Here is a 13159-nt window from a genome sequence, read left to right as displayed (position 1 = left end):
CCCGAGCACTTTTTCCATCCATCAAGATTTCACAATGCTGCAGTTGCAAGCATCCCGAGCTCCTACCTTCAGCCCCAGATCCAGCTCCTGGAGCGAGTGCTTTATTTCACTGGTCAGGATGTTCATGCGCTCACACTCCTGAAAGGCAACCACGATGTATGGTGTCCTCTCCTTCACCTTTGCCATCAGTTCTGCAATGTTAAACTCATCCATCAGTTTCTCCAGCATCTCTTCCAGCAGAGCTTTCACCTGTGAACCAAAGGGAAAGGAGAGAGGGATGTGAGTGAAGGACCCACTGAGCTTCCTCAGCTGCCAGCCGCCAGAATGTGGTGTGAAAGCTCCATCTGCCAGCTAGAGCTTCTGAAACAATCAGTGTCAGCTGCACTGGGCATTGCACCTTTCCAAGGGCTTGTCCCATCCTATTAAAATTCAAGTGCTTACAGAAGTTCCTGTCAGATCAGAAGCTTTCAAAATGATGGTTTAAAAATGTCACTATGACATGTAGCAGTCTCCTTTCTTCTTGGGTCTCAACCCTGTATTCTTACTTCTCCTAAGGTAAATACAAGAAGGTGGATGGGGCCCCAGCTTCATCTGAGCCTCAGGATAATTGAGCTTATAAACTGGTTTTCTGTGGTGTGTTGATAGGGAGAGGTGATTATATAAAATGTAATTTTTGGCTGAATTTGGCATTCTAAACTAATAAGAGCCATAAAAGAAAGGCATAATGAAACAAAATTATGTTCTGGTCATCATCACAGCTTGATTTGGAAACAGTGCTTTTTATCTCTAAATACTAAACAGGGAAAGCTCCAATGCAACAGGACCATCCCTGGGGATACTTGAGGTTAGGCTTGGTGGGGCTTTGAGTAATGTGATTTGTTGGGGATATCCCTGCTCAGTGCAGGGGGCATGTACTAGGTGACCTTTTGAAGTTCCTTCCAACTCAAAGCATTCCATGATTCTGTGATCTTTCTAGTGTTTAAAAAATAAACAACACAGATAAAAAAAAAAAAAAAACGTTTTGGTTGACAATGAGGCATGAAGCCTCTGATCTTCATGGGATCAACTCCATGCATCAGGTTTACATGAACCATTAGGCAGCTTGGTATGGAAGTCAGTCTCACAATGCTTTTCTTTACCTTTGTGCTGGAACCTAAGCAAGACTTCTGCTTCTCAAGACTTCTCAGGAACACAAAACCCACAGTTACAGTTCTATGGTCTGACACGCAGACATGGCCCAGGGTGGTTTTATTGCCATGACCACTGAAAATCATATTTTGGACTCTGAACTCAAATTTCCTCCTGTTACTGCTCTTCCAAAGCCTCCACACTCACATCAGATGTTACAAAGAGGTGATGATGTGTATGGTGGTATCACAACCAGCAACGTGGCTAAAGCTCACTTGGAAAAGCTCTTCAGCTGCACCTCAGGTGCAGTGTAGAAATTTCCTCTAATACGAAGTTCCCCTACCAATTCCTTTGGCTCTGAGTTTTTCACAACAATTACAGTTAGTTTTCTGTAATGTGGCCTCAGAAACATGTGGGACTAACTGGACTTGTCAGAGCTTCAGGGAAATGAAAGTATCACAGTTTCCCTGCAAGCTGACCAAAACCACCTCAGCCAAAGCCAGGGCTGGAAATCCTCAAATGCTGAGACAACTCTTAACTCACTCTCAAGGCCCAAGTGAAAGGGATGCAGCCAGTGCCAGTTACAGCTCAGATACTGAGAGGTCACTTCCAGAAGACCATCAGCTGTGGGAGCTTCCCCCAAGCATATCACAGTGCAGTGGGGCCGTACTCAGGTTGTTTTCAGGCAGCTTCTCTTCTTAGAGAGATCATGAAAGCCATGAGGAGTTCTGTGCTCCTGTGACAGGCCTCTTGACTGTCACCAGGGTTTGCAGGGCAGCCATGTCCTGTGGGGGATCACTCACTGATAATTCTGCTTCTCTGGCCAAGGAGTTTAATTGTATTTTAACAGCAAGAGGACTGGGAGAGGAAAAGAGGTTCCCCTTTGCTATCTTTGAGCATCTCTTCTGGCTTTGACACCTCTCAGTTATTCCCCTCACCTCACATTCCAATATGGACTGAAAATTAAACATGTCAAGCACTCTTAAGAGCCCCTTAGGTGAAGGCTAAGCCAAGCCAAAGGAAGCATGTGTGAAATCAGACTTCATATAAGCTTTCTACTAGCCATTCATTACTTGCAAAGCTTGCAAAGCAGAGCTGGGACCTTAAGACTGCAGAAATAAAAAACAGAGCAAGTGTTGACTGCTTTCAGCTCCTGTTATGAAAGCTTGGGACAGATTTTAATGAGCTGTGAGGATCGAGAGGAAGGGCTGAGATCAGACAGGTACACAGGCAGAGCGAAGGGGTGCAGCTGGATATAAGGCATTACATGGCCCCTGGGAGCTTAGGAGCTGGATGGGACCTGATGGCAGCAGTAAGAGGTGGGCTGAGCCCTGGGTGGCACATTGTACCTGGCAGATGGTGTGCTCAGGGAGCCCATTGACATGTCAGTTACAGCATGGTGCACAGGGACCCGTGGCTCAGAGACTGTGGAGGCCACAGAAGGTTTATTTGCAATGTCTTCACAGGATGCTAATGAAGGCACTGCAGTTCAGGGGGTAATTAAAAGCCACTGTCTTATTACTGACAACACTCCAACTACATCCCACCACAGTGATGTTCTGCTTAACAGGAGGCTAGTGGTTTTAGACACAGTCTGTATCCAGCAGAGGCAGAACACAGTATAATAAGCAGTGGTGAGACAAACCTGAGCTAGATGAGGCTACTTAGGAATGAGACAGGTATTAAAATTCAACAGCTCCTTCCTCTACCACTCTCACCGTCTCCTCCCTGGTCGCCACTCCTCTTTCTCCCATGCTGGTGTCCCGGGGCTGCAGCTCCAACAAGACATGGAAGAGCTTCTCTGAGGTCTGGGTAAGGAAGCCAATTTCAGCATTGGGGTGGAGGCCATACAGATACGGAGACTCTGGAGGCAGGACATCGTCTATGTACTGTGCAGAGAAATTCAGGTTCAGGTTAGACACAGAGCCCAGGGCACTTCGCCTGCAGAGTTCATGGCGCTGGAATTGCTGCCCATCTAAGTAAGCAACCCCAGGCTGACATAATTCTGCTTGTGGCTGACACAGCAGCAAACCGATGGGAGAAAGGAGTGTGTGATGGTTTGCAGAACTGCTTCTACTCCTGCTGGGAAAATGTAGTAATTGCTAAAGTTTGGCTTGGCCACATAGCTCAGGCCTGGACCTTCTCTAGCAATTATCTGCTGTGCATTTCACCATCAACGTCCTGAAATCTCTTGCGGGAATTTAGCTTCCAGTAGTTAAGTTTTATCAAGAAAAATAGCCTGTTATGCCTACCTCTGCTACTGCATTTGTGTTCAAAAAACAGATGAGATCAGTAAGTAGATCAGCAAGACCCTTCAGAGGTTCTCATCAAAACTGATGATAAAAGGAACTTGAAAGGGCCATTTTAGCAAACAGTATGTGGATGTAATTTTCCAGGAGCCCCACTCACATCTTAAGAACCAATAGAGTTGTTCTATTCATGCATGAACAGAATGAGCCCATGATGAAGTAGCAAATTACCATTAGACTTGGCTCATCCAAGGGAATGCTGAAACATCTACAAAAACAGAACATAATGGGAAATAACAGGAGGTGTGTTGAAACACTCCAGTCCTATTCAGTGCCTCCTAAAAGAGATTACAGGACAGTTACGGAAGACAATTATGTGTCTAAGTAATGCCAGAAAACAAAGAGCTTACCTGATGATAGCCATTATAGTCCATGTTCCCTGGGACGGGGAATCCTGGAGCAAGGAGGAGTTCTCCCTCCAGCATTTCTGGCTTAATAAATTCTTCCAAATAAGTTTTGCAAAGCCGCCTGTCCCAGTCATCTGTAATGTGACCTCCGTACATAATCTCTCCAAAGAGGTAGCGCAGATCATCATAGGGGACCTGGAGAGTGAACCAGGAGGGTGTGAAGGGGTTCAGGCAGCCAGAGCCCCAGCAGCCCTGTCGCTGAGCTGCAGGCTCCAGCACTAAGCTCTGATCTGCACAGTGAGTGCTTCCACTCCGTGATTTCAGTTTTCTAAGTAAACAAACATTAGGTAGCAGTTAAATCCTGCCCAAGGAAAACTGGATCACAGCACAGATTTCGTGCAGTTCCCCACTGAAATGCAAATTTATTCTAAGCTCTGTTAAACCAAAGACCACGATGTATTTTCAATGAATAAAGACCACAGGAACTATTTGCTATGATTTGTAAGCTGCTACAGATGTGCGTGGCACTGACACTTCCCATCTCACCACAAAGGCATCCCAAACTGTCAGCTTGCAAACCCAAAGACAGCAAGGAAATGGTGTTTAGGAGACTTCCCAGGAGGTTCAGCACATGCCAGCCCATCACTGGTGGTTAAAAGCCACCAAGCAGCCCAGCTGTGATTCACTCACCTTGGAGCTGGCCTCCAGGTAATTGTACAGCACGCTCACAGAGATAGTGAGGTCTCCCGTGTTGAAGGGGTAGGAACGGTTCCAGCCCTGGGGGCCAAACTTGCGTCTTTCTGCCACCACGGCGTGGAAATAGCAGAGGGAGAAGAGGATGCTCTTGAACTCATTCTCCCGGGTGCACATCTCCAGCGTATCCTGCAACACACAGGCAGAGAGGCAAGGCTGCGTAGGTCCACACTGCCGTCAGTCCCAGTGACTCTCACAGCCTCCCAAATACACCAGACCTTGTGCAGGGCTGAATTGATTTGCCTGGTCAGTTCATTTCAGCATAACACACAGATTCCCTCATTTTCTAAGTCAGTGGATTTGCACTGCAAATTTGTCAAATTCTGATGCATATTTTCCAAATTAATATTTTGCACAGGAACACACACTGACAGCCAAGACAGGGACACGTGCACCCACCCAATGCCCTATCACCTGCATGTGCCCCACATCCCACACCAGAGAGATGGAAAGAGGCACCACCCAGGGCAAGCATGCCAGCAGTGAGACCAGGACTGAGCCCCAAGCAAGGCTGCTGACAATTGACTGCTACAACTGTACCTGGAAGAACTAAAGTCCATCCTGCCCCTGCAGTACAAAAGGTGTCCTTGGGGCAGCACTTCTTTGAGCTGCAGGGCTGAAGCAATGGGAATTCATAGAATCACTTTGATCAGAAAAGACCTCCAAGATCATCAAGTCCAACCATCAGCCCTACTCTACCAAGTCCACCTCTAAGCCATATCCCCAGGCACCACATCTACACGGCTTTTAAGCACACCCAGGGATGGGGACTCCACCACCTCCCTGGGCAGCATGTTCCAATGTCTGACAACCCTTCCAGTGAAAAAGGTCTTCCTAATGTCCAGTCTAAACCATCCCTGGAGCAGTTTGAGGCCATTCCCCCTTCTTCTATCACGAGTTACTTGGGAGAAGAGACCAGTGCCTACCTCTCTACAGCCTCCTGTCTCCTCTTCTTCATACTAAACAGCCCCAGGTCCCTCAGCCACTCTAATGAGACTTGTTGTCTAGACCCTTCACCAGCTTCGTTGACCTTCTTTGGACGCTCTCCAGCACCTCAATGTCTTTCTTGTATTGAGGTGCCCAAAACTGAGCCCAGTACTCAAGGTGTGGCCTCACCAGTGCAGAGTACAGAGGGACAATCACCTCCCTGCTCCTGCTGGCCACACTATTTCTAACACAAGCCAGGAGGCTGTTGGCCTCCTTGGCCAACTGGGCACACATGCTGGCTCATATTCAGCTGCTTGTTGATCAGGACCCCCAAGTCCCTTTCCTCCGAGCGGCTTTCCAGCCACTCTTCCCCAAGCCTGTACCATTGCATGGGGTTGTTGTGGCCCAGAAATGCACCCCAGAAAGACCATTCTCCTGCTGCTGTGACGCTCTGCACAAAGCCAGCCCAGCCGGGTGCTGCAGCAGGGTATTCACTGACAGCACAATCAGCGGGGGCATGTGAGAAACTACTAAAAATCCAAGCAGGGGAGACCAAACACTTGCAAAAAAACTCTAATATAGCCCTTTACAGCCAGCACAGCATTGGGAGCTTCCTTTCCCAGCTTCCAGGTGATGTTTGAAGTTCCAATATCTACAAACAAATAAGCAGAAGCGTGATGTTCAAGGAGAAGGGGTGGGAGCTTGACTCACTTAATCAATGAAAATGAGCAAAAGGAACCAATCTCCAAAGGACTTTGAATGGTGCTGAGAGTGACACCTCAGCAGGTGGGCTCCAAGGGGAAGCCTGGGCAGCCGCCTCTCTTCCCAGAAGTGTGAGCATCAGTGTTCTGGGGGAGCAGAACAGCAGATGGGCTGAAGGTCTGGAGCTGTGTGCACGGCACGAGGCTGAACCTCGGCTCTCATGGGGGCAGCTGAGCCCAGGAGGTTTGCACAGCTCTGGCTTCCACTGTTGTGGAAGGAGCAGTGTGGCTGGGCAGAGGGTGCCAGCAGGACCTGATGGGGTGTCCCGTGGCCAGCAGTACGGATCTCCACAGACCCAGGAAGACGAGCATGTGGGAAGGGTTTGCCTGCACTTTCATCCACGTCCCTGCAAACCCTCCTGGGCACTGCATATCCAGGGTACAGGGGTTCTGACCTGCACAGCTGAGCAAGCAGCTGGGTATGAAGGGAATAGCTCCACCAGACCCTCCACCCTCCCTCCCCAGGGACAGCTCCTTTATGTCCACTCTGCCATGTGACAAAGACTACAGAGGGTGGCTATGTGACTTCCCTTAATTATCTTTATCTTAAAAAATACATTAGACCTCTTATCACCTGGGGAGCATAACAGAGTTCAGGGGCTGTGCTAAGAAGGGGGAACCCATTACTCTAAAGTGTGCAAGACGTTGACTAACTGCATAGGATGATCAAGAACATTCCAAACCCTGCTTCCCCCTTGATTAGACAGCACTCCAAGCTCCCTTCATTAGCAGCAACCTGATGAAGAAATGGTTCAAATTTGTGCTGAGCATCTTTCTCATTTTAGAAAACACCCCTGGACTTCAAGGGGAGCTTGTCTGAATGAACACTGAGTAAGAATCCAAATCAGTCTTGTTCATCCTCTATATTTAGTTCTGCATTTTTCTTCAGCTACTGAGCAGAACAATATTCCCTGAACAGAACAATGGACCTTCTTTGTAGCTTTCAGCTGACAGCTAAATTTGAACATCCATTCTCTATAAAGCAGGGAAATGAGGTGTAAAGGGGTCCCACCCACCCGCTCCAGGATTTCTGATAAGAGACATTTTATAATACTCCAGCAATTTAGAAAATGCTAATTGCCCTGTGATTGAAATGAGCAGAGGCAGGATGAAAATGTTACTTGGGGTGAAGGTTCTCCCCTCCCGTGCTCTCCAGGATGTTTTGTAGAGTTCAAGATGATTAATGACAGTAGATAAAAAAGGAAAAATCTTCTACTCACATTAAATCTTGTGTGGTGTTTCCCCACCTCACCTGCTCAGCAATGCTCCTGAATTTGAGATTCTCTCCATACCAGCATGGCCTCAAGTTGCACCAAGGGAGATTTAGGCTGGATATTAGGAAAAATTTCTTCCCTGAAAGGGTTGTTGAGCCCTCAAGCAGGCTGTGCAGGGCAGTGTTGGAGTCCCCATCCCCAGAGGAGTTTCAAAGCTGTGGAGATGTGGTGCTGAGGGACATGGGTTAGTGGTGAACCCACAGTTCTGGGTTAATTGTCGGACCTAATGACCTTAAAGGTCTCTTCCAGTCAAAATAACTTATTCTATGATCTAAGTGCAAAACCAGTTGTGAGCTGCCTTATTTCTCTGTCCCATGGACCAGTGCCTGAGGTCCACAACAGGCTGGGGTTGCTCTTGCCTGGTGCAAGTGTCGAGAGGCTGTATGCAGAGAATAGAAACCCGCCATGCAAGGTTTGCCCTGCGTGTTCCTGGCACAGTCATCAGCAGAATGAAGAGACCATAGTAGCTTCACCACTAGTGATCCAACAAAGGCAGTCAAAGTGGTGAAAGTACCTTCAGGCCCTTCTGGCTGCTTGAGGTTTAACAGCCAGGGTCTTGCTCTGAGAGCTTGGCATGCCAAGGCACATCTTCCTGTGTTCTAGCTTAATCACCATGTTATGATGACTCTAACATTGATCCAGTATAGATACCAGTACAGATTAGGGGTCATCCAGCTGGAAAACAGCTCCATAAAGACCTTGGACAGTGGACAGTAAGTTGTCCACGGGACAGCAGTGTGCACTTGTGGCCAGGAGGGCCAAGGTATCCTGGGGCGCATTACTAAAAGTGTGTCCAGGTCTAAGGAGGTTCTCCTCCCCCTCTACTCTGCCCTGGTGAGACCACACCTGGAATACTCTGTCCAGTTTTGGGTTCCCATATTCAAGGAAGACAGGGATCTACTGGAAAGGGTCCAGCGGAGAGCTATAAGGATGATTAATGGATTTGAACATCTCTCCTATGAAGAAAGACTGAGAGAACTGGGACTGTTTAGCTTTGAGAAGAGACGGCTGAGAGGGGATCTTATTAATGTCTATAAATACCTGAAGAGTGGGTGTCAAGAGGAAGGGGACAGTCTTTTTTTGCTGGTGCCCAGTAAAAGGACAAGGAATAACAGGTATAAGCTAGAACACAGGAAGCTCCACCTCAACATGAGGAGAAACTTCTTTCCTGTGAGGGTGATGGAGGACTGGAACAGGCTGCCCAGAGAGGTTGTGGGGTCTCCTTCTCTGGAGACTTTCAAAACCCACCTGGATGCATTCCTGTACGGGCTGCCCTAGGTGATCCTGCTTTGGACTAGATGATCTCTAGAAGTCCCTTTCAACCCCTAACATTCTATGATTCTGTGATCCATATCCTCTGCAGCACCAAGGAAAGAATATTTCCTGTCATCTCCACACACTTTGCTTTTGTGTGCCCTGAACAAGAAACTTGCCTGCACGTCCATCAACAAAGAGCAGGGATGGTGCCTGCTGTAGCAGGACCGTGGGTGTGTGGTCAGCACGCAATAGATGCAATGAACAACCTGCCATCAGCTGTTCTTGTGGGCAGCAGTGCTGAAGATGACCTACTTTACCCCTGGCTGGCAAAGCAAGTCCTCCCTGCTGGGAGATTTCAGCTCTAATTTGCAACACTTCCAATACCAGCAAGGTTTTGAGCTGAGTGGCCTCGGGCACACAACACCAAGTGTCCCTACGCTGCTCTGAGGAGTGATGTGGGATGTGACTTCATCAACAGTTCTGAACCTCTAACCCTGGGTGTTTGCCCCCAGAGGGCAAAAAAGCAAGGTTTAACCTGTTTCCCTCTCCATGGCTTTGGATGTTAGATGGAATATGTCACTCACCAGGCCAAAAAGGAGGGACACAGACACAAATCAAGTTGAAACAAGTCTCCCAAATGTTTCAGTCTTAAGTTTGATTCTGTACCAAAATAGCCTATCTAACGATCATACGTTGGTGAGAAAATTATTAAAACTGGCTGGTGTCTAGTATCCTGTGGCCTTCCACAAGAAAGAGACCATTCAGGATTACTCGAGTCCTCTCTTGGGAAAAAGAGAGCTGTGCGTAGCTCCTGGAGAAGTGAGGAGGGGGTTGTTGGACCCGGAGACTACATGATGCAAAAGGACTCACAGGTCTGCTGCAGGGAGCAGCCAAGTCCACCCACACCACACGCTGCACGGGTCCCCAGCAGCTCCAAGCCAAGCTGCTGGAGAGCTGCTGGAGCGAGCCCCACCATGCTCTTACCTGGCTGAAGCTGTCAAGGGCTTTGTGCAGGTTTGCGTGCATCCCCGTCGGGGCCTCGTTGGTGATTTTGATGGAGTTCTCCAGGATGCCCTGGGGAATGATGTGGCTCTCAGGGGAGGGTGCTGGCTCTGCGCTGATGAAGACACGGAAATCCTGGTGGCTGCCCTCACTGTGCTGCTCCAGCCTCTTCTCCAGAGAACTCAACCACTTGGCCACCAGGTGGATGTTCTGTCAGGGACAAAGGGGACAAGGCTTCATCAGCTCCCCTCCATTTACACCCGTGCTGAGCAGGCACCGCATCCACCACACCAATGAACAGCACCCACCAAGGCTATGCTCTAGAATTTGGTACTTGTCCCAGTAGTGCCTGCATGCAATTCACTGCCCCAAATATCCAGTCACATCAAGTATGCTTTGAAATTAAAAAAAAAAAATCATGATAAATCACCAGCAATGAAGCAAATGTTGGGTTGTTTGGGTTCTCAGTGACAACACTCTCCTTTTTGTTACACTAATACATGGCTGATAAAGTAATTTCCCCACATCTACCAAACTCAAATGAAAATGTTCATTCATTTTTAACAGAATAACACTGAGGACCCTCAATCTCAGTTACTGGGGGGAAAAAAAAATCAAGCAGGTGGTTTTACAAAGACTTTTAACATAAAATATTTATTTATTCATGCAACTAATTAGACATATCTGTCAGAAAATGAAGCAGTATTATGCAGAGATGGTGAAATGGATGAAGACAAGCCTTAGTTCTTCAGCAAGAGTACTATGCAGTGTTGTAGTTTCCAGGCAAGAAAATAGCTTTTTTTTTTTAATATTAGAAATGGGGCAGGTCACATAGAGCAGGGATTCATGGGGTAAGACTACCCTAATTTTAAAGTTAGGTGTGCAATCCAAGCAGAGTGTGTTAACGGGCACTCTGGAAGGTGATTTATCTCATCCAAAGACAGGACAAGGAACTTGTTCAACTTAAATTAAAAGCAGCCGCCACAAAGATAAACTGCTTGGAGGTGGCAAGGAAATGACATAAAGGAACCATATTAGAGGCTTAGAATAAATCTATATCACCTATAAAAAGGACCAGAAAGGAGATGTTGCAGTTAAATAGCACAGTAATGGAGACTATTAGGAGTAAAATTACATTCTTCAGGAAGTGGAAATTGTGTCCAAATGAGAAAAAAAGGGAAAAAAGCACAAAATCCAGTCACAGTAAGGTGAAAAAATGTTTTAAGAAACAATATTCTGAAAACAATAAAAAACATTAATAAAGCCTTTTCCAGAAACTAGAAATCTGCCAGAGAGCTTATATAGCTAAAAGATGACCAAGGTGTACAGGGAATGCCCAAGAAAGGCAAGATGACCACAAACCAGCTGATATTCGCAGGAATATTCACTGCAGAGCTTGGGGAGGGTCTCACTGTTACAGCCTGTGTGACACAGTGGTAGCATGCAACTCCTGAGGCTCCAGACACCTCTGGAGATAATCCATCCAACCCTCCTGCTCAAAGCAGGGTCAGCTAGAACAGGTATTGAACTGTATCCAGTTGGGTTTTTGGGTTGAATACCAAGCCTGAAGCCTCCACAACCTATCTGGGCAGCATGTGCCAGTGTTCAAGCACTCTCACAGTAAAATATGAAAATGAAATGAAATGAAATGAAATGAAATGAAATGAAATGAAATGAAATGAAATGAAATGAAATGAAATGAAATGAACAGAATAGAACAAAACAAAATGTCTAAGGGAAATCCGAATTTCAATTTGTGCCCATTGTCTCTTCCTCTTGCACTGGACACCACTATGAAGTCTGGCTCCATCTCCTGTACTCCCCCTCTCACAAAGTATTTAAATACACTGGTAAAACCCTCTGAGCCATCACTTTTTGAGGTTAAATAATCTGAGTTCTCTCAGTCTTTCCTTATGTGACAGATGCTCCAATCCCTTAATCATTGGAAAGACTTAAAACTAAGCAGCAGATGAAGAGTTTTTCAGAAAAAAAAGGATAAACTAATAAAAACAATTTACTAGGACCAGATGGCATCTACCCTAAAGAAGCTCAGCTATGGAAGTGCTGCTTTATTCCTCGGTATGCACTGGGCAAACTGGCAGGGAGTCGAATAAACCATGAATTAACACACAAACAGTATGAGTTGGAGAAAACCAGAAATCTAAAATTTCTAAGAATCTAGAACCCATTTTAGATAGCTCATAGGGGAATATCCAAATATGCACTTGTCACCATAGACTCCTTTTGAAGTTCTAGAAAGGTGAGCTCCAAGAGGCAGCTCACCACACCAGCTTCAAGCATTGCTCTGGATGGTGGAGCAGTTACCTCCATGGGGGCAGTGTATCTCCATGCCTGGATTTTCATCAGTATCAGCTGTTTATCTTTCAGTTACCAGTATTATTATAGATAAAATGAAAAGTCTCTTAAGCTAACAACCATTTAAGACACAGGCAACAGGAGGTGGGAAGCTACTGATGGGGTTTGAGCTGCTCACCGTATTCAAAAACCACCTGAAAGCACAAATGATTACTGAGCTGACAAAATTAGTCATAAGATGAAGTAATTTCAAGTACTGAAAATAAAACCTGGTGGTAAAGAACTGCAGAAGTGTGTCATCATTCTAAATGGCTGGCAATGATATGGCAGAAGAAATTCAGTGTTGATAGATGCAAAGTGATGCACACAGAAAACAACCTAAGTTATAGATACAAACAATGATGGGTTCAGAATTAGCTATTACCACTCAGGGAAGAGATCGCAGAGTCTTACAGTTATTTCCTGCAAATAACAATTCAATGCTTAACAATGTGAAAGCAATCAAATGTCAGCAAAGGAACAGAAAATAAAGGTGCAAACATCATTATGTCACTCCATAAAACCATGGTGGGCCTTCATCTTGAAAACAATACCCAGTTCTCATTGCTTTGTCCCCAGAAGGATCTAGCTTCTGCAGAAGAAGACATTAAATTGATACGGACTCAGCAACTCAGCTCTGAGCAGCTTGACCTGGTTGATGGCCCTGCTTGTCGCAGGGGGGCTGAACTAGATGACCTTTGGAGGTCCCTTCCAACCCAAACATTCTATGATTCTATGAATTTGGAGGGAGAGGAGATTGAGATGGAGGGGGTGAGTGAAGAACAAGAATGAAGGGATGTGTAGAGCAGACTGTACATTTTCACACAACACATAACTAAATGGTGGATTTATTGTCTCAGGATTTTGTGGAAGTTGAAAGAATCACAGAATGAAGCTGAGTTTAGATCCAAGGGGAGAAACATCACTGCACACTGGCACTGTTTGCACAGCCCTTCCTGCAGATTTGGGATGTGCAGGGAACCGGGCTGGCAGTGCCTCAGTGCTTTTATAGACATGCCACACAGCAACACCAAGGGAGCTCCCTC

General features: G+C 46.4%; 1 protein-coding gene across 1 annotated transcript in view; it reads right to left on the bottom strand.

The window, feature by feature from the left end:
• Window positions 1-13159, bottom strand: part of LOC103777165 (dynein heavy chain 9, axonemal-like) — a 54202-nt gene that overhangs the window by 13535 nt on the left and 27508 nt on the right. Inside the window, exons 5-9 of the mRNA XM_008944707.1 lie at window positions 9741-9968; window positions 4475-4666; window positions 3788-3979; window positions 2847-3017; window positions 67-249 (exon numbers count right to left, since the gene is read on the bottom strand). Coding sequence (XP_008942955.1) covers window positions 67-249; window positions 2847-3017; window positions 3788-3979; window positions 4475-4666; window positions 9741-9968 — 966 coding nt within the window. The remainder of the gene's footprint in view (window positions 1-66; window positions 250-2846; window positions 3018-3787; window positions 3980-4474; window positions 4667-9740; window positions 9969-13159) is intronic.

The sequence above is a fragment of the Merops nubicus genome, unplaced genomic scaffold (assembly GCF_000691845.1).
Source record: "Merops nubicus isolate BGI_N331 unplaced genomic scaffold, ASM69184v1 scaffold8537, whole genome shotgun sequence".
NCBI lineage: Eukaryota > Metazoa > Chordata > Aves > Coraciiformes > Meropidae > Merops > Merops nubicus.
Note: the sequence above shows the minus strand (reverse complement) of the source record. Positions and strands in the feature narration are given on the sequence as shown.